General features: G+C 41.6%; 5 protein-coding genes across 5 annotated transcripts; 3 read left to right on the top strand and 2 right to left on the bottom strand.

The window, feature by feature from the left end:
• Positions 1–1148: 1148 nt before the first annotated feature.
• On the top strand, positions 1149–6241 carry LOC121530175 (fibrillin-2). The gene is made up of 4 exons (XM_041818694.1): positions 1149–1178; positions 1856–2022; positions 2432–6063; positions 6123–6241. Exons 1-4 carry the CDS (start codon positions 1149–1151, stop codon positions 6176–6178), a joined length of 3885 nt encoding a protein of 1294 aa, XP_041674628.1. The 3' UTR covers positions 6179–6241.
• LOC108115869 (protein takeout) lies at positions 6075–7519 on the bottom strand. Its single transcript, XM_017227500.2, has 4 exons — positions 7287–7519; positions 6976–7225; positions 6779–6912; positions 6075–6702 (listed from the first exon to the last, which is right to left on the bottom strand). The coding sequence occupies exons 1-4, from the start codon at positions 7411–7413 to the stop codon at positions 6341–6343; spliced, it is 873 nt and encodes a 290-aa protein (XP_017082989.2). The 5' UTR covers positions 7414–7519; the 3' UTR covers positions 6075–6340.
• Positions 7520–7961: 442 nt separating this feature from the next.
• On the bottom strand, positions 7962–8982 carry LOC108115785. Its single transcript, XM_017227358.1, has 4 exons — positions 8868–8982; positions 8519–8765; positions 8330–8463; positions 7962–8272 (listed from the first exon to the last, which is right to left on the bottom strand). The coding sequence occupies exons 1-4, from the start codon at positions 8950–8952 to the stop codon at positions 7962–7964; spliced, it is 777 nt and encodes a 258-aa protein (XP_017082847.1). The 5' UTR covers positions 8953–8982.
• Positions 8983–11136: 2154 nt separating this feature from the next.
• On the top strand, positions 11137–12566 carry LOC108115768 (extensin-2). Its single transcript, XM_017227337.2, has 2 exons — positions 11137–11262; positions 11664–12566. The coding sequence occupies exons 1-2, from the start codon at positions 11251–11253 to the stop codon at positions 12357–12359; spliced, it is 708 nt and encodes a 235-aa protein (XP_017082826.1). The 5' UTR covers positions 11137–11250; the 3' UTR covers positions 12360–12566.
• Positions 12567–15893: 3327 nt separating this feature from the next.
• On the top strand, positions 15894–19766 carry LOC108115888 (proline-rich protein 2). The gene is made up of 4 exons (XM_017227532.2): positions 15894–16147; positions 18264–18448; positions 18505–18781; positions 18840–19766. Exons 1-4 carry the CDS (start codon positions 16139–16141, stop codon positions 19461–19463), a joined length of 1095 nt encoding a protein of 364 aa, XP_017083021.1. The 5' UTR covers positions 15894–16138; the 3' UTR covers positions 19464–19766.
• Positions 19767–19968: the final 202 nt, after the last annotated feature.

Here is a 19968-nt window from a genome sequence, read left to right as displayed (position 1 = left end):
CGGGTAATACCAGAATAGAGCTATTTTCATTTACTCGCAATGCAAAATGAAATTTATTCCATATTTATGGCACGAGAGTACGAGAATAACACAGAACAAAAAAATATCAATCATTTTATTAAATGCTCTTAAAAAAGATGCACTTTAAGTTCCTTTAACTATTATTAGTTCAATGATCATGAATCCAGTTAAACAACTAAAGTAAATCAACTCCTTGCGACTTTTCTTCCAGTGTATCTACTATTAGTGCTGTTGTTATGCGACTCTGAAACTGTAGCGACTTTACCTTGCCACCGAACCGGTAAGCTAATTTAATATCTGGCTGGAAAATACGTTGACAACTATGGCAGCAAGAAAACAATGTTTGTACGAGTACTAGTATCATTCTCTCTGCTCAGATCTGGGCAAACTTAATTGCTGCAAGTGAGGTGTAATAAAAAACTTAAGCTGCCATAGAAACATTAAATGGAGGGACAAGATGCTGCTTTCAAAACGATCACAAATTGTTAATTTAAAATACTGAGTACTTGATCAAACGTTAATAATCGACCCAGTGATGTCATGACTCTATTCTCTTATCAATTTGTTCTTATGTTTACTGAATAACATTTTTTGGGAGAAATCGGGGTCAAGGAGAAATCGCCTTGGAATTGAGACAGATTAGACGAAGTTTTTCAGTTGGGTTTTTGACCACATATATTTATTTTTAAACAGGTCAAAGGTCCCGGAGCAACAGCTATGGAAATATTACAATAGTTAATATAATATTTATAATTAACTTTAAAAATGGAGCAGCGTACTTCCCGAATGATGTCATGGTCTTGTAACTATGCAAAGATTATCCATTGCTTTTATCGGCTGTTCATATTTTTCTAAGAATAATTTTGATAGTAATTATGGCAGCCTTTCTCCCTGCAGTTCAACAATAATGCTTAAAATATATTTATTTTTATAAATGAACTTTAAACTATATATTTGGTTATGTATTTAAAAGTTTGCATATTATCGACCTTAAGACTTACTATGTCTTGGTTTAAGTTTACTATTTACTAATTAGTTTTGTTGATTATGTCCCATTGCACTTATTTCTCAATATTAAATTTCTATATAATTCAAAGACTATTATGCAGCTGTTTTATATAGATCATATGCATAGCTGCAAGGTTATATACGACGAAGTGTATCTTCTCTTTGCTCTCCTTTTATTCTTTACCACACATAAGTCTAATTTGATGACACTATAAAAACAAGCAAACATAAATAAATTATTTCGAAGTCTTAAAAGAAGTAAATTAGAAATATCTTGCAATAAGTCTTGCAGTTTCATATTTTATTTTTTTTATTTATTTACAAATACTTTAATTTTTTAAATACATATTACATTCATTAGAATTCAAAAAACATGTAAACTTAAATAAGTTTCAGTGGAGCCTTGGTACACAGGAAGAGCGTCTCTCCCCCTCGTACTGTAAAGAGCAATAGGATTGTGATAAGTAAAGAAACAAATTATGCGCTCCAGTACTATTGCTTTTTACATAGTATTCTCGGGTCTTGGTTGACTTGAATTAGCTCTGATAAGTCCTCGGCTTATATTATATAGGGAGAGCCAAAGGCATTTGCGAAATTCATTTCATTTCTTTAGTTTCATTTTGAAATGGATCAGAATCGGTTGTAAATTCAAAGCGACCATGTGGATTTCTAAAATAATAATATTTTCTTTGATCTCGGGTCTCGCAGCAGAAAAGTTCTGTAATCTCCGCAGAACTAGACTTATCAATGGAAAAAGAGAGGTACTCGGATCAACCTTATCTTAAATTTCGACTTACATGTAATAATACTCTATTTGTATCGTTAGCAAGTGATAACTAAAGTATGTTGCAAAGGTTACAAGCGGCTGAGGACGACACAACTGAAGTGCGAGCCAATATGCAAGGTAGCATGCAGAAGTGGCACCTGCACGCAGCCAAATGTGTGCACCTGCAATAAAGGCTATGTCAATTTCAACAACGATCGATCGAACCGGTAGGTAAAATGTTTCAGACATAACCTATACTAAATATAGAAAACTTCATAAGTAACTAAATGATGAGCTTATATCACATAAGGAGATAAAATTAAAATGAAATTTTTAAGCAAGAAAAGAAAATTAGATATACTCCAGTTTAAAAGTTGAAACAATAACGGAAACAGCTTAACAATCTCCTATAGCCGTTTTTTTTTTAAATAGTGCAATATTAATGTGGATTAAACATTTATGACTCAAAGGGGGCTTATCAGGCGCGGCTTCAGAGGGCGGTACTTGCCCCAATTTATTATTTTCAAACTCACAATTTCACTCCTTTTATCAACAGGGGCCCAAAACTGGAATTCTTTTAATATTTTCATTGCTTAAAACAATTTGTCCAATTTTTTCAAACCATCCCTCTTACAGATGTGAGCCCTTCTGCCAGGGCTGTGATAAAGGAACCTGCCAGTCTCCTGGCCGTTGCATCTGTTCCAATGGCCACCAGCTAGACAAAAAAACCAACAACTGCATTCCCCAATGTGCCAGTGGTTGTCCCAATGGCAAATGCATAACGCCTAACAAGTGTGCGTGCAACCAAGGATACACGTTGAATGACACCACCCAGGTGTGCATGCCCACCTGCAACGATAACTGCAAGAGAAACAATGGGTTCTGTGCTGCGCCCAATCTTTGCCAGTGTAATAAAGGTTACGTTCCAAAACCCAATTCAAAATCGTTTGCCTGCCAACCCGTCTGCGAAAGTGGCTGTGAAAATGGCGTTTGCCGAGCTCCTGGAGTCTGCGAGTGCAATAAATTTTATCGAAAAGATGCTGATAAGAACTGTGCTCCCATCTGCGATGAAGGTTGCCTAAACGGAAAATGTACCGCACCAGACGTATGCACATGTATGGCGGGATACACGAAAATCGGGGACAATGTCTGCGTTGCCATTTGTACGGCGGGTTGCAAGAACGGAGTCTGCGTGGCGCCGAATGTTTGCTCGTGCGACGCAGGGTACGAAATGCGCGAAGATGTATGTACTCCAGTATGCAAGGATGGTTGTGAGAACGGATCCTGCGTGGCGCCCGGCGAGTGTTCTTGCAACGAGGGATACGTCAAGTTAGGAAACAAGTGTGTTCCCGATTGTAAAGGCGGCTGCAAGAACGGATTTTGTGCCTCTCCAGGAAAGTGTTCTTGTAATAAAGGATACAGCAAGGAATCGAATTCTACTTGCTCACCAGTTTGCACGAAAGGATGCGAGAATGGCTTCTGTGCTTATCCAGAGAAGTGTTCCTGCAATAACGGATATGAAATGGATAGTGGCAGTGAGAACAGGTGTGTTCCAGTGTGCACAGGTGGATGCGAGAACGGATACTGTGCTTCTCCAGAAAAGTGTTCCTGCAATAACGGTTTTGAAATGGAAACTGGAAGTGAGAACAGCTGTGTTCCAGTGTGCACAGGTGGATGCGAGAACGGATACTGTGCTTCTCCAGAGAAGTGTTCCTGCAATAACGGATTTGAAATGGAAAGTGGTAGTGAGAACAGGTGTGTTCCAGTGTGCACAGGTGGATGCGAGAACGGATACTGTGCTTCACCAGAAAAGTGTTCCTGCAATAACGGATTTGAAATGGAAAGTGGTAGTGAGAACAGGTGTGTTCCAGTGTGCACAGGTGGATGCGAGAACGGATACTGTGCTTCTCCAGAAAAGTGTTCCTGCAATAACGGTTTTGAAATGGAAACTGGAAGTGAGAACAGCTGTGTTCCAGTGTGCACAGGTGGATGCGAGAACGGCTTCTGTGCTTCTCCAGAAAAGTGTTCCTGCAATAACGGATTTGAAATGGAAACTGGTAGTGAGAACAGGTGTGTTCCAGTGTGCACAGGTGGATGCAAGAACGGATACTGTGCTTCTCCAGAAAAGTGTTCCTGCAATAACGGTTTTGAAATGGAAACTGGAAGTGAGAACAGCTGTGTTCCAGTGTGCACAGGTGGATGCGAGAACGGCTTCTGTGCTTCTCCAGAAAAGTGTTCCTGCAATAACGGATTTGAAATGGAAACTGGTAGTGAGAACAGGTGTGTTCCAGTGTGCACAGGTGGATGCGAGAACGGCTTCTGTGTGTCTCCAGAGAAGTGTTCCTGCCATAGCGGATTTGAAATGGAAAGTGGTAGTGAGAACAGGTGTGTTCCAGTGTGCACAGGTGGATGCGAGAACGGATACTGTGCTTCACCAGAAAAGTGTTCTTGCAATAACGGATTTGAAATGGAAAGTGGTAGTGAGAACAAGTGCGTTCCAGTGTGCACAGGTGGATGCGAGAACGGCTTCTGTGTGACTCCAGAGAAGTGTTCCTGCCATAACGGATTTGAAATGGAAACTGGAAGTGAGAACAGGTGTGTTCCAGTGTGCACAGGTGGATGCGAGAACGGATACTGTGCTTCACCAGAGAAGTGTTCCTGCAATAACGGATTTGAAATGGAAAGTGGTAGTGAGAACAGATGTGTTCCGGTATGCACAGGTGGATGCGAGAACGGCTTCTGTGCTTCTCCAGAAAAGTGTTCCTGCCATAACGGATTTGAAATGGAAACTGGTAGTGAGAACAGGTGTGTTCCAGTGTGCACAGGTGGATGCGAGAACGGATACTGTGCTTCACCAGAGAAGTGTTCCTGCCATAACGGATTTGAAATGGAAACTGGTAGTGAGAACAGGTGTGTTCCAGTGTGCACAGGTGGATGCGAGAACGGATACTGTGCTTCTCCAGAGAAGTGTTCCTGCCATAACGGGTATGAAAAGGAAAGTGGTAGTGAGAGCAGGTGTGTTCCAGTGTGCACAGGTGAATGCGAGAACGGATACTGTGCTTCTCCAGAAAAGTGTTCCTGCAATAACGGTTTTGAAATGGAAACTGGAAGTGAGAACAGGTGTGTTCCAGTGTGCACAGGTGGATGCGAGAACGGATACTGTGCTTCACCAGAGAAGTGTTCCTGCAATAACGGATTTGAAATGGAAACTGGAAGTGAGGACAGATGTGTTCCAGTATGCACAGGTGGATGCGAGAACGGATACTGTGCTTCTCCAGAGAAGTGTTCCTGCCATAACGGGTATGAAATGGAAAGTGGTAGTGAGAACAGGTGTGTTCCAGTGTGCACAGGTGGATGCGAGAACGGATACTGTGCTTCACCAGAGAAGTGTTCCTGCAATAACGGATTTGAAATGGAAACTGGAAGTGAGAACAGATGTGTTCCAGTATGCACAGGTGGATGCGAGAACGGATACTGTGCTTCTCCAGAAAAGTGTTCCTGCAATAACGGATTTGAAATGGAAAGTGGTAGTGAGAACAGATGTGTTCCAGTATGCACAGGTGGATGCGAGAACGGCTTCTGTGCTTCTCCAGATAAGTGTTCCTGCCATAACGGATATGAAAAGGAGAGTGGTAGTGAGAACAGGTGTGTTCCAGTGTGCACAGGTGGATGCGAGAACGGATACTGTGCTTCTCCAGATAAGTGTTCCTGCCATAACGGATATGAAATGGAAAGTGGTAGTGAGAACAGGTGTGTTCCAGTGTGCACAGGTGGATGCGAGAACGGCTTCTGCTTTTCTCCAGGCACTTGCAGTTGCAATGATGGTTTCTTCTTGTCTGAAGAAACGGGACGTTGTCTGCTCGATATGACAGAACGCATGACGGCAAACTGTGAACAGATATGTTGGAATGGAACCTGCCTAGAAGGAATGTGCACGTGTGAGGAAAATTACAAGCTGCACCAAGCTGAAGAGGATAATCAGAGGCTTTTATGTCTGCCAATATGTGACCCCGTATGCATCAACGGATACTGTGAAGCGCCAGGGACCTGTAGCTGTTTTGGTGGTGGAAGTCCTGAAAATGGATATTTTTGCCAATTTATGGATTTATTCGGCGCATTGGAAACATCCCCCAATAAGGGCAATACCGTTGAGCATTTGAAGTGGTTATTTATTACGACCGGTATTATAGCCTTTTTCTTGGCTGTGGTGATCGCCATGATGATGATGTATATTTTCAAAAAACGCAGCTACTATGTGGACAAAAACGGTAAACTTTAGTTATTATCATAGCTCTTTGAAAACTTTATTGATTTCCTATTTTTACAGAAAGGAAATTGGGCGTCTATTTTTCTCGGAATAAAGTGGATATAATTCGAGCGTGATCTTAAACTAAAAACCATTAATATTCTCATTATTCATTAAAGGTTATAAATATGCTTTAGAAACTGTATGGTAGTTTTTTTCCGATTTTATTTTATGAAACAACTTAATAACTTACAACGAAATTTAATGGCGTTCTGTGGATGAACAACGTGCTATGTCACTCAACTATTCTTGGTACCAACTGCCTCCTTTGGACCATACAGTTGCTGAGGAGTTGGTATGTCTTCTACAAAGAAATTGGCTGGTATGAGGTGGAAAACCGTGGACATTACATCATAGAGGATGTTCTCGACCGTTTCAACGATTAGTGGCTTTAGAGCCTCGTAGAAATCACGCCAGTTCTCGTTGAAAAACTCATTTGTACTACGCTCAACCTCCTTGCTGCGACCATTAAATAGGTTGTCCAGGTAAGTTCGCACCTTGGTCAGGTTCAGTTGGACACGCACAGCGGTCACGTTGTCGAAGGTGAAGCCGCCCTTTTCATACAGACGGGTTTTTGTTAGTAGCAAAATGTCAAGATCATCTGTGGGAATATTTGCGAGAATGTTACGTAAGATAATAATTGTAGATATTATTATTTAAATTCAAAGCTTGGTTACCGATTTCTATGAAGATTTTGCCAGAGCCACTAAGCGGTATGAGCAGTATACGTCCTGCCATTTCGTATTTGCCATCCAATCTCATTTTCGGAAGAAATATTTTGGTCTGCCAGCCAAAGTCTTTCTTGCTGACACTGAATGCAAAAATAGAAAGATCTGATTATACTCAGAATAATTTTAATTGACTGTGTATCTACCGACTCTCCTTTACAATTGTTTTGGAAAATCCCTTGACCACCAACTCGGTCAGATTGGCTCTGATGGTGGCCACTTCGTTGTTATCCTGCTTGAAGACTATATCTCTCACTCGCATGGGATCGAAGGGACCGAACTTCTCTACCACCTCTGGTATTCCAATGTTCAACTGATCGAGAAGCTTCTGGATGCTATTAGTGGAGCACTTGGTGAAGCCCGGCTCGTAGATCCGACAAGATGGCAGAAAGGCAGCTGGGAAATTGTGATTGTGTTCCCATGGAAAGGATCTTGGTCTGTTGGGAGATATACTTACGCTTCTCTGTGTAGTAGGCAACTGCTGAAACCATCACCATGTCCGAGGCGATCTTGTTTAGGCACAATAGTGCTATTAGTCCACTCCAAATGCTGAGCAATCTGCGACCATGGCGCGTGCTGTTCATGCTGCCGTACTTGCGAATTGTCTAATAATTAAGTGGTTAAGTATCTTAGTAACCAGAATCTGTATCTGCGACTGGGACAACCGCTGCTCAGTCACATCAAACGGTGTCACGGTGGAGAACCGACTAGCCGGCGGCTGGCTGCGGCCCGGCGTTTTATTCTCAACTGCCAAGATCCGAGATTCAAGATCCGAGTTCTAAGATCCGAGCTCTCATATAAGGTAACGACTTACAGCAACTTAATGATGCCGGGGCCAAGTGCAACTCATTTTGCTTAATTTAATTACATTTTATTTCATCTATTTCCTGACTTTATAAGCGAATATAAAAATTATTCTTTGTCTAAACCGACAAAAAATATGAGTTTGCGTTTCAAGAAAATCTAAAAATATTTGAGAGCTTGAAATAATTATGAAGTAAATTAAGTCATCTCGCTTTGAGACTATAAACTTCGTTTTAATAGGTAAACATAAATTTAACAAACCAACATATTTTTCAAATCTTATTTATTTTAATATGAAGATAGGTCACAGTTTCTTTCTGTGTAGTCTTTAGTGGAAATCTTTGATCAAATACGTGGCTGGCACATATATAAATGTCTTCTTGAATCGATCCAAGAGCACACCGCTAACAGTTTGCTCCACAGCAGGACGCAGGACCTCATAGAAATCACGCCAGTTCTCGTTGAAAAGAGTGTGGGCTGTGTCCTCCAGATCCTTGTTGCCGCCAAACAGATTTTCCAGCTTTATGCGGAATTGCTTAATCTCACGGAACGAAGCTTTAACATTCTGCACATCCGCGAATATGGCTTCTGGTGTACTCAGGGGCTTGACAGCCATTTCCAAAAAAATCAAAGCATTTTCTGGAATGAAATGATCTTTAGATAATAATTCTAAAATAATATAAAGAAACTTCTTACCAGCTTCGAAATAACCGGTGCCATGTCCATTGAGGTTAAGGGCCACAACATGTCCCTTAACTTTGTAATCGAAATTGAATCGCATCTTAGGAACGTTGATCAAAGCCTTGGCCACATAGTGATTGGGATCCCAACTGAGTGATATATAATTCAAAAATAAATACAGCTAATGCTTATGAGACAACTAACCTGGCTTCCTTGACCACCGCTTGGCCAGCACCTGCAACATAGACTTCCTTCAGGTCGGCATTAATGGCTATAGCCCTGTTGGCATCCTGCGCGAACTTAACTCTCTTGATATAGAGGGGATCAAAGGATCCCACAGCATTGTTGCCAGGTATGCCATCCTTCCACTGACGGAAGAAAGTCTGGAAATTGCTGGTCAGACAGCCATTGAAGCTGGCATCGCCCACAACACAAGGAGTAAGGAAGTCGGCTGAAGATAATAACATGGATTAAAATAAAAACAAGATGTAGATTCAGCACTTTATATTTATAAAATAATTTGAGAAATTTTCTAACTCCTAGTTTTTCTCACGTTTCTCGGCCAAATATTTGGCTCCTTCGACTGTTGCAAGGAGAACCGAGAAAAGGCTCAGGAACTTGGCCACTTTTATGAGCATCTCGTTGGTTTTATTCCAAAAATGGATGACTAGAACTGTTTGCTTTGAATGCACTGATTAAAATGACGATTCTGGCCGGTCTCCGGTAATTTTATTCGAAATGGACAGCTTAAATGTACAACTTTTAAAATCATTTCTTTGTTTTGACGTTTTATATATATTTAGTTTATTTATTCCTGCTCTGTTTTTTGGTACAATTAGTAAGTAAACGAGTTTGTCCGCATTAGACTGGTTGTGGTCGTACAGGGTGCCTTAATCATTCGAGTCATCTGATACGATACCCTAACCCGAAAATGCATTAAACTTGACATTATTACTTAGCCTTTGCCTCGGCGACGACTCAATTTCCAGTTGTAAGAAGCAGAAGTCATATATAACTGCCTTTATATACGTACATCTATATACTACACTTATCTAGATATTCTAGACACTGATTACTTTCGCTGAAGTTCAACTGGTTCTACAAGACCATTAAAAAGTGTTAGCTCACTGTGACGACTGTCAACTGAGTGCTGCCTGAGTTATTTGCCTTTATAGATCTCCCTTAAGAAATTAATTTTTTTTATATAAATCATGGATATTACTTTTGCAAACTACTTTTGCATAGATGCATACTTAAATGAAGAAAAGAAGCCAGGCGAATGTGTTTAGTTGCATGCAACCATGACCAAGGTCTGCGGCTCTTGGGTTAACGAACTCGTGGTTTTGTGTTTACTTAAATTAAGTTTATGCACAGAAAACAAATGTTTATGTACATAAATTATTTATTGAATTCTTTTTTTCCGTAGTTAAGTTACACAATCATACGGAATTTATATGTTATTTAAGCATTACCTCATAATATAATTCCCACATACTTACTTATTAAAAATAAGCATAATTTCTGGCTGTGTATATAAATGTTATTAAGCTGGATAAACGTCACACTGTCAAAAATCCCCAAAAGTGTTTGAATAAATTAAATAATCTAATGTAGGTGGACAATTGACGCCGTTTCGATTGCGGTTCTGGGATTTTAGATACTTATTTTTACCTTACTTTACCTGTTGTATGGGAATAAAACAAACAAGACAAGACAAGATTTAAATTGCTTCTAAAAATCTTACTTTCAGGTCTTTTAACTCTACTAATCGTAGCACATAAAAAATCATAAGAAAACTAGCAAGAAATCATCGCCTTTTTTTGGCATGTCTTTGACGTAATAACAGCAACCAGTTTTCTTATCCAAAGTATTGACTAGGTCAGTATACCAGCATTTAAGTTTTCGTATTGCTTTCTTTCTCTTAACCCACAAGTGTGAATTTTGACAGCCTAGGAGAAATGGCCAAATCCTTTGTCAAATTGCTTGTTGTGGTTGCAGATTGTTGTTATTTTGCTCATTGCATTTAGCTGGGAGCAAGGTGTCTGGTCAGGTAAACGCAGTCGATTAGCAGCTGAGGGGGAATTGTCTTGCATAATTGGAATGCCTAACAAGTGCAACACTTCCGCACCTTTCAGTATTGGCATTTCGTTCTTTTCTGGATTGCAGTTTTCAGTGATGGCTAAGGTACTTTTTGGAGTCTAATCTAATCATAGATTTATGTCAGTCAATATAATTATAGCAGATTAAACTAAGTATAACTACTGCATCTTATGTAATCTATAAGCTATACAAGACTTTTCTCAAATCTCTACTGAATAATGTACCCAGATTTCGAAAGAATAGGTACCTAGTTCGCATCACTGGTGATTCTCTGATCTCATTGCGTATGCGTGAGTGTTGCGGTCTGGAAGCATAAATTGCTGGCCAAGAATTCGAATAGTAGACGACGTTAACAACCTGATTGAAAAACGCTTCTCGTCGACCACGTACATTACCTGTAGAGGTGAGTGAGTGGGTATATCGTTCATGTACTCACGCCCAGCTGGCTGCCGACCGCTTTCGATTTCTATGCTGCATTCCAAGCCAAGTTGAATCGGTTCTCGGATCGGGAGCTCGGGTCTCTGGTCTCCGGTCTCGGTTAGCGTTTTCGGTTTCTGATCGCAGCTGATCGCCAGATCCAGAGACTTCGGCCCCACTTCAGCTCGAAGCTTTATTTTCAGCCATGGTTATATGCCCCGCTCCTGGCCCGCTTTTGCAAAATGTTGGTTGTGGTATAAAAAGCGTTGCACGCCCTGATTTTCTTTTGAGTTTGTCGTTTCGATTCGCAGAGTCTCGAGTGCAAGTGCAGAGCGTGTTTTCCATTTTGGCAGTGCATTACTTATACAGAGATTGGTGAAAACGGTTCGACATTGATTATTGATTCTAAACTTGGCAGAATGATGAAATTGGTAAGATGCGGCAAGGTCGTTGGAAGTGTGACATCCCAAGACTCAATTTTAATGATATCGCAAATGCAAAAGGTGTTTTCAGAATTTGCGCAGTGAATTTTTAGAATGCAATTTAGCCAACCGGTTTCGCTGTGGGTCGATTAGATCAGTGTCTATGATAAAAAGTAACTTAATTGCTGGTTTATTAGTCAGCCATGTCCTTGAGTGAATGTTTGCGTATGCGCACTGATAATCAGAGCAACTAATTGAGGTGCTTAGCCGAAAGTAACGCAATAAAAGCAAACTAAAGTTCATTTGTAATTGTAGCCTTTAGAGCTGGGTGTGACTGGAAATAGTGATTAAGATATTAAGATATGCAAATGATTTCAGTCTTTGTTTAGCTCTTTGTTTTCATTTTGCAGCCCTTAAGCTTGGCGATTCTGCTGTTGGCGGCCCACTGTGCGTATGCGCAACATCAGGACTACACCACTCCGGTGCCGATTCTCAAGCAGATCGACAAGCACAACGACGATGGTTCCTACACTTATGGATACGAGGCGGCGGACAAGAGTTTCAAGATCGAGACCAAGTACGCCAACGGAGAGGTCTATGGAAAGTATGGCTATGTGGATGACCAAGGCAAAGTGCGGGAGATCGAGTACGGAGCCAGTAAGCGTGGCTTTGATCCCGCTGGCAGCCACATCAATGTGCCACCTCCGACTTTGACTAATAGTAACCCCTACCCATTGGGACCCAATGAGCTGGATGACGGTCAGTATCGCGAGGATCCAGCGGTGTACTACAAGGATCAGAAGTTCAATCGCCCCCTGTCACCTGCCAGTAAATTCAGCTTGAATGATTTTGGACGTGGTCAGCAGCAGGCCTACGCCCCGCCCCCACAACAACCCGCTCCTCAGAGACCCTACTACAATCCCGCACCTCAGTACTATAACCCCCCGTCTCCGCAGCCCCGTTACTATCAGCCTCCTGCCCAGAACTACTATAATCCACAGCAGCAGCAACCGTATAGGGGTTTGCCTGAGCAACACCATCCGTCTCTTCGTAACCTGAACCTCTACACGGGTTCCTATAGCATCGATTATACGGGCCGGAAGTAGGGAGGACCTTTTGGAGGGGGGATCACCTTTGAGTTGGACCAGAGAGTCAGCGACTGAAGTGTCCGAGGACAATGTCAACTTGTTACTGCCAAAAAAATCAGTCACTCCGCACACCCCACATATATCTATTAATGTCCACTGTTTATATATGTTTTTGTATGTGTGTAATAAATCGAGTTTCAAGACCTGAAGCGTTTACAGAGAAAACCAAAGTGTTTTTGAAATCAAACGGTATTGGAATTTAATTTTAATGTTTATAATGAAACATCAAACGAAGTTGTAGATAATCAATATCTTTTCCATCCACAGTAAGCTTGTTCCGGATGAAAAATGAAATAATAATAATAAATGTTAGTTATTAAAATTCATTGAATGGCTCCCTAATTATTCTCAGTGCTCAGAAGTATTTCAAATATCTGTTTTGGCATTCAATTTAGCCAACTACCAGGTTCCGCTTCAATAAAGCCGCCCCGCAACAGAAATTGTAGCAAAATCAAGCCGAATGGAATAAAGGCAAAGAGCCCAGCAAGTGGCCAATAATCGTTAGGCCATTACGTCAACACAGAATGATCGAGCAAAACCAAAAACTACAACACGTACTGTGGCCAATTCAGATAGAAAACCAAAGTGGATTTGCCGTTGACTGGAATTTGGTGCACTTATGCAATGTGCTGGCCCCAAACCACTTTCAAATGCACTGCCACCAACGACCGACCAGTTGGCCATAAGCTATAGGCTATGGCTATATCTATGGTCTATGTGCTGGGTGCTGGGTACTGGAACTTGGAGCCACTGCCTTTGTCTTTTGGGTGTGTATGGACTACCAGTGCTGGGCAGCAGTGGTTGAAGGCTTGGATTGCTGGATAATTGGAAGTCACCCTCGGAACAATAGTCAAACAGAGAGGTTAAATTACTGAGATACTTATCAGTTCGTTAGCTTTAATGGTCTTTTAATTATGTAATATAATTGAATATAGATTTTAGTTATTTGAGGCTTTTGAATTCATTTAAATTCGTGATCACTAGTTTCTGAAAACTTCATGGAAATATTTTTTGATTTTTAAACTGAAGCTTAAAATGAAATATATGTTAAAGAGTTAAAATGCATTAAAATTTAATTCAATTTCACCAACATAATTTTTTTTTCTTAGTATTGCCTAATACCGTGTAAGCTAGCCAGGTCAGAAATTCAAAACGTTTTCCAGGCTGCACCATTGAAGAATCAAGACCAGACTGCACCTCTTAAAAAGCAGTGCACAAACACACATTACAAGTTTGGAATTATTTGTATATTTTCAGCATTTATATAATTTTGCTGAGCAAAACTGCGAAACTGGTCTGCTGCTGCTGCTGGGGCGTTGGCATGACTCAAGAATTTCCTGAAAAATTGTCTGCTTTGTTATGGCTGACTTGTTAACAGCTGCTGCATTTACTACATTTGCCACATTTTCTGCAGCAGCTGAGGAGGCAAACAGTCGTAAGTATGGGATTGTTATGGTTTCCATTCAAAAATGGGTTTGCGTCGAGGCGACTCCCATAAGTCGAGTCCTTCTTTTCAATTCTCCAATTCCTTTTGCACTTTATTGTATTGAATGCTTTTGGAGCTATGGCCAAGGTTGGTCCCCAGTTGCAGTACAAGAAAGAACCTTTCCAGTAAAGAATTTTAACGATAATTTAAATTGAAAGCTTGCAAAGATGACTTAACTATATATTTATTTATTATTAAATAATATTAAAAGCATGAATTATATGTCTAAAAACATTAATTTTAAATCGAAAAGAGTATTCAAAATCCGTTTTTTACTTTCCGATTTTTTTCGCGAACTCTTTCGACCTTGATCATGCCAGTGCGTCTACGCATGATAGCAAGTTCAGGTGCACGCCCATTTGCCCCACAGCCCGCTTCCCACGAACTGATGCCGGACAGAAACTAGTCTTTAATGTGATACGTTGAGTAAAAAAGTGGCAGGGAAGGAAAAAAATAACAATCACACGCACTTGAAGACTGGAAATCGCCCTGCGTCATGGGCGGCTTTTGAAGGAGATATAGTAAACAGCAAAGGGGGTGACCCAGGGGTAGACAATTGTTGACGGTTTCCTGGTCTGGTATGTGGTGCAGTGGCCAACCAGTTTTGAACTGAACTATCACCATCCCGCTATTGCTTGCATTTCTGAGTGGTCCATGCGGTTGTTCAGCAATAACGGAGTGCTACTCGTGGTGGTGTGTCATTAATTCCATAGGAATGACTACGGCAAGGCCATTTCCAGTGGCTGCAGAATAGTGCAGGCGAAGGTGTGGAGTGCAGCTAACACTCTTAAAAGTGACACGTTGCCTGGTTCTGATTCCGTCATAAAATAACATTCTTTGACATAACGCATACGCACTGTTGGTCCATTGAAACAAACATGACAATAAATTCTTTAGATGTTTAACCGCAGGCTATTTGTTTTGGTTTATAAATTGATTTATTAATAGAGCTTTTATTTATTTATAAGCCTTTATATGTTTCCATAACTTTACTTGTATTTCTGTGCTTGTAGACAAGTTATTACTAGTTTATTTTAGAAGTATTTTTGACAGATTAATCTTTGAAACTGGACTGTGTTAATATAGGTAATAAAATCACTGAAAAACACGATGAAGGTCATGTCCCAAAGGGACCACCCAACTGGCCAGCTTGGGAGGATTGGCATTTACCGGCGTTTCAATTTGCAACACTTCATTTCACTTTGTCGGCTCGTTCATTCATTAGCCACGCGGCCTGACGACTTTGCTTCATTTTTTTACAATTTATGGGCCTCACAGTTTTGATTAATTGTCCGTGGATGTGGATGGCCACATCCCAAATGGGGCTAGTTGCCATAGCGCACGGAAGGTCGGGGCTGTAGTTAAAGTACTACCATGGTTTTGAAAGTAATTTGTTAAATTTATTAGATTTATTAAATAGTTACCTGGTATTTAATGAAAAGAAGAGGGCGACTTAGCTTGCATTACTGAGAAATTTGATGAAAACTTGAAACCGAACAGAAATTCTTCCAAATTGTTAAGCGGAACTGGAGTTTTTGAAAGTAATCTTAAATATATTTGTTGTTTACTGAAAATTACATTCATTTGTTGAACTTAAAGCAAAAATTGTGTGTCAACGACTGTAAACGAATCAAAGCTATAATTAAGTTATTTTCTTTTAATATAGCCATTCTTGGCCATTCCTGTGATGGTGGCCAAGAAAAGCTCGCCAAAGCACAGAGAGAACTCCCGTGAAGTCTCTATCTCAAGCTCGGTCAAGCTCTGCAGCCTCTCTCTCTCTATATATCTCCATATCTTTTTCTCCAGAGAAACGCTTCCACTAGCGACTGCTCTCCGTCCTTTCGTTGGTGAAGTTTTGTGGTGCTGTGGCCATTGGTGTGGTTCAGTGGTGCAGCGGTGCGGCGGGGCCAGGGGTCTTTGGTCCGTTATGGGAGAGGTAAAAAGGTTTTCCGCGATCGGTATATAAAGCGAAATACAACAACCTGGGCGGCTCAGTTACCGTCGGTCCCAAGTTAATACTCCACGCGATCTCCAACGAAGTCGGTCCGAAGATTTGGCTGATTTGCCCGAGATAGTCACCCGGTTCATTAGGGGATTTGGAATTGGAATTGAAATTGAAAGTGCTTTGTTGTCTTCGACACTCGATATTCAGCTGGGTGTTGCCAGCGAAGGCCTTTTGCGATTGCATTCAGGGTTTAATCGATTCGAAATAGCTGGCCCCACAAAAGCCAATCAGCGGATACAATCCAACATGAAAGTGGTATGTGAGTGGGTGGATATACATATACCTATATATATCGGTGGGTGGAAAATACCAAAGGTCGTTCGAGAGCCTGAATGCGTGGCTGTAAAAGGGGGTGTACTATTATATATGTATTATCCCTAGATATATGGATGGGAGGTACTGATCTGGAAACTTACGTCATCGCCATTGCGGCGACTGTTGTGCAAATATCGCATAATTTGCTATGCAAATCGAGCTAACCGTTAATTTGCTCCCAGCCCCAATCTCAATTGTTCAGCTTGGCTACAAGCGACATTTTCCAGCTCTTTGTGCCCGATCCAGTCAACCAATCCAATCCACTTGGCACCCAATTTGGTAACTGGATTTTGACATAATTTATGAACGACGCAGCTTCTTGAGAAAAAAAAAGTTGCAGGAACTTCAATCAGCACAAGTTGCACTAACAAGCTCGCTTCAGCCGCATAGTTCACCCCCTTCCAGTCCAGCGTGAAAATATCAAAGGCAAACTTGTGGCTCAGTTCACACGCGGCAGTCAGCTTTTTGGTCAGTTTCTGTCTGGTTTCGATGCACTGGGTCCCCCGAGCATGTCGTGGCCTGGATGTATCTCTATCTCTATCTGTATCTGTACCTGTATCTAACAGCCTGTCTGTCCACATGTCCGCGCCAAGGCTGCGGCACATGGAGCCTAGATGGTGAAAGGTTTTGGCATGCGGAATGCTCCAAACCAAAGTCCGAAATGCTAAAAAGGAGTAAAAGCCAGATAAACCAGAGTTTGATTCTGGCTATCATGGAGCGCTTTATCTGTTTTCTTTGTCAGGATGATAAATCCCCCTACTAATCAATGGTAATAACCACCTTAATGTTAAAGAGGAGTTACCATAGCGGCTTTAAAACCAGAAAATTCTCGAAACTTAAAGAAAATGTTATGAAATGGAAAGATGTATTGATTTACATATTCTTTTATTTACTTATTTTATAATTATTACAAAAAGAAATTGAATAACTTATTTATGCAAAGTTTAAAAGTCATAGAGCTGCGTTATAAAAACGATCTCTTCCTCTCCCTTTGACTGCTTCAAAAAAAAAAAAAATTTCCCGCAAATTTCTTTGGCATTTGCATGCCGCGAATGCATCTGATAGCTGCCGCAGTTGCATACTTGCAACACATTTTGGCAAGTGTGGGAACTTTTGCCAGCTTCCCATACATAATTTGTGCGGCTGCCTCTTTTGGGTTTTTTCTCCCCCTCCGAATTTGCTGCCGGATTACCCAATTGCAGCTGCGATGTGTGCACTGTGTGGGAGTCATGGGGCTGGCCACCACCGATAATTGGCATTCCCCTGCTCCTTTGCTGGGATCTTCATTCCCGGCAGCATTTCTCCACGCCACCGCTGGGCATTCAATTAATCCCAACAAGACCTATCCAGCTGAGCTGCCATATCGCGTGTCACTGGGATTGGGATTACAGCTGGGCTCGGCCTTTATGCAACTACTGCACTGGGGAAAAAACCTTTTAAAACCTCCGTTCGTTATTTTAGGATTGTTATTTGACTGAATTAGGTAAACATTAATATTATTTAATTTGGGTTTTAATTAGTTGGTGTCATTAAAATAGAGTGACATTCGCTTTATAAAATAGAAAGTTGTCGAATATTTAAGTTCTTTCACTTCTACCCAAAGGTGCTATTAACATACCAAGCCCTACTTTTGTTTATAAATAAAATCAAAGTTCTGAAATGCCTTTCTTAATCGAACGCTTTAAGGTGTTCTTTTTTTATGTTTTTTAATCTTTCCTAAAATGTTTTCTTGAGACAATTGAAAACATTTTTTTGAGTGCATGTAACTGAATCCGGGGTATCGGTTCCTGCTTGGCATTGAGGGTGTCATTGGCCGGCGGAAAAGTGAAAGGCAGCCTGACTTAAGACTTTTGTAGACATCGTCGGCGTCTGGCATTCTTGGCACCACTCAGACACTGATGCACTGTCAAGGTGTTCTGCTGGCAAGAGGCGAGGTGGAAATCCAACCTTTCTGATGGACGGGGTGCAATTAGCAAACTGGTTGCCTATTAAACACGACAGATTTATACCTAATTTTACCATATCACCAGCTCAAATTCATTAATATATCTTTTAGATACAACGCGTGCTCTTTGTCGGCTTCCTTTTAGTGGGAGTAGGAATGGTGATGTCTCAGGACTATCAGGACTACCAAGAGAACACACCAAGGACGGCTCCACTTCGCCTGCGCGCAAATTCCGCTCCTGCCCGCGCCGAAGCGCCACGGGCCGATCCGGTGGCCATTCTCAAGCAGATTAACAAGTGAGTACCAAATAATTTATATCATTGATCAGTTTATATTAAAATACCTCTTTCAGGCACAATGAAGATGGCTCTTACACTTATGGCTACGAAGGTGCCGATGGATCTTTTAAGATCGAGACCAAGTTGGCTACCGGGGAAGTCAAGGGCAAGTACGGATATGTTGATGAGACCGGAAAGGTGAGAGTAGTGGAGTACGGAGCCAACAAGTACGGATTCCAACCATCGGGTGAAGGCATTACAGTGGCACCACCCACGTTGGTGGATGAAACTGCCAAGGAGGAACCAGATTACGCAGATGAGCCGGTACCACAGCGTCCTCAGAAACCCTATGTAAGTTGGCAGTGCTAGATAATCCAATCAATTATTTGATTACACTAATATTTTGTAGCGTGTTCAGCGTCCCCAGCCACGCCCACAGCCACAGCCACGCCCCCAGCCTCAGCCTCAACCGCAGTATGTGCAATACGAAGAAGAGGAGGAGCCACCACGTCGAGTTCAGTATGCCCCACCACCTCAGCCACAGCCTCAACCGCTGCCGCAACCACAACCGCACCACCAGCCTTCCGTGGGTCCTGCACCTCCAAGAATCCAAGTTCCTGGCGCTCAGCGGACCACTGATGTTTTGTACTCACCGCTGCAGCGTCCAGCTCGTCCGGAACCGGATTACTCGCAATCGCAGAGTTTTGGTGATGGTCCTTCGAACGTGCGGATTTCCCGACCCGTTTATGCCCTTCCCCCTGCTTCACCTGCTCCGAGCAGTGCACGGGCTCAGGGATTCCTGGCCCCCGCTTCCGGAGGACGTCCACTGCTGGAACCGGTGGGTTTCGGCCCAACACAGGGACCCATCGCTCGTCCTGTGCAACAGCAGCCGAGTTACCAGCCACAGCCGCAACCACAGTCTCGTAGTGGTGGAGGCGGTGGCTCGGGATTGCTGGATCAGTTAGCCCGGGACTATGCCCTGCCTCAGGGAAATGCCCAACCCCTGCACGACATCACCTTTGGCTACTACTGAGCTAGAGTTTGAGAGGTGGTTGCAGTCCCCATCCTCCTAAATAACCCAGAGATTCCTTGCTTCTAGGTCCTAATAGCACAGGTGTGCCCTGTCCCCGAGATTTTCTAAGCGATAATAAAAATTCCCTATTAATAAATTAAATGATTTCCGGTATAGATTTTATTACTTATAAGTCATTTGCGAAATCTTGCAGAAATGTGGCCTACTTTCGGGCTCTAAACTACTCAAAATTTGAACAGATAAAAAAGATTCATAAAATAAATTTTTTTATCTTATAATCACAATAAATTTGTTTGAAATATATGCAAATATATATTTTTTCTCAATTGGTTAATCTACGATCAGTTCAGTTTTTATTAAATTAGTTTTACGTGGACTATTAGAATCGCTCTGAGTCTACGTAAAGTTAAACCGCATTTACATGAACGATACACGTCGTTTTCTACTTCTTGGAGCATACTTTTGGGCTCAAAATGCTTACAAGCATGGAATATCCCGACCATAC

This window comes from Drosophila eugracilis, unplaced genomic scaffold (assembly GCF_018153835.1).
Source record: "Drosophila eugracilis isolate 14026-0451.02 unplaced genomic scaffold, ASM1815383v1 contig_367, whole genome shotgun sequence".
Lineage (NCBI taxonomy): Eukaryota > Metazoa > Arthropoda > Insecta > Diptera > Drosophilidae > Drosophila > Drosophila eugracilis.
The sequence above is the reverse complement of the archived record's forward strand: the minus strand, read 5'-3'. Positions and strand labels throughout refer to the sequence as shown.

What these genes read in the sequence shown, in the direction of transcription:
- LOC121530175 (XM_041818694.1), top strand. Translation starts at nt 1,149, where the DNA reads ATGCATAGCTGCAAGGTTATATACGACGAA. An exon ending in GCAAGGTTATATACGACGAA is followed by an intron (nt 1,179 to 1,855) that starts GTGTATCTTCTC and finishes TTGTATCGTTAG; the next exon opens with CAAGTGATAACTAAAGTATG. An exon ending in CTACTATGTGGACAAAAACG is followed by an intron (nt 6,064 to 6,122) that starts GTAAACTTTAGT and finishes CTATTTTTACAG; the next exon opens with AAAGGAAATTGGGCGTCTAT.
- LOC108115869 (XM_017227500.2), bottom strand. Translation starts at nt 7,413, where the DNA reads ATGAACAGCACGCGCCATGGTCGCAGATTGCTCAGCATTTGGAGTGGA. An exon ending in TGCCTACTACACAGAGAAGC is followed by an intron (nt 7,226 to 7,286) that starts GTAAGTATATCT and finishes ACAATTTCCCAG; the next exon opens with CTGCCTTTCTGCCATCTTGT. An exon ending in CAAAATCTTCATAGAAATCG is followed by an intron (nt 6,703 to 6,778) that starts GTAACCAAGCTT and finishes ATATTCCCACAG; the next exon opens with ATGATCTTGACATTTTGCTA.
- LOC108115785 (XM_017227358.1), bottom strand. Translation starts at nt 8,952, where the DNA reads ATGCTCATAAAAGTGGCCAAGTTCCTGAGCCTTTTCTCGGTTCTCCTT. An exon ending in CAAATATTTGGCCGAGAAAC is followed by an intron (nt 8,766 to 8,867) that starts GTGAGAAAAACT and finishes TATTATCTTCAG; the next exon opens with CCGACTTCCTTACTCCTTGT. An exon ending in CACCGGTTATTTCGAAGCTG is followed by an intron (nt 8,273 to 8,329) that starts GTAAGAAGTTTC and finishes ATTTCATTCCAG; the next exon opens with AAAATGCTTTGATTTTTTTG.
- LOC108115888 (XM_017227532.2), top strand. An exon ending in ATTCTCAAGCAGATTAACAA is followed by an intron (nt 18,449 to 18,504) that starts GTGAGTACCAAA and finishes TACCTCTTTCAG; the next exon opens with GCACAATGAAGATGGCTCTT. An exon ending in AGCGTCCTCAGAAACCCTAT is followed by an intron (nt 18,782 to 18,839) that starts GTAAGTTGGCAG and finishes AATATTTTGTAG; the next exon opens with CGTGTTCAGCGTCCCCAGCC.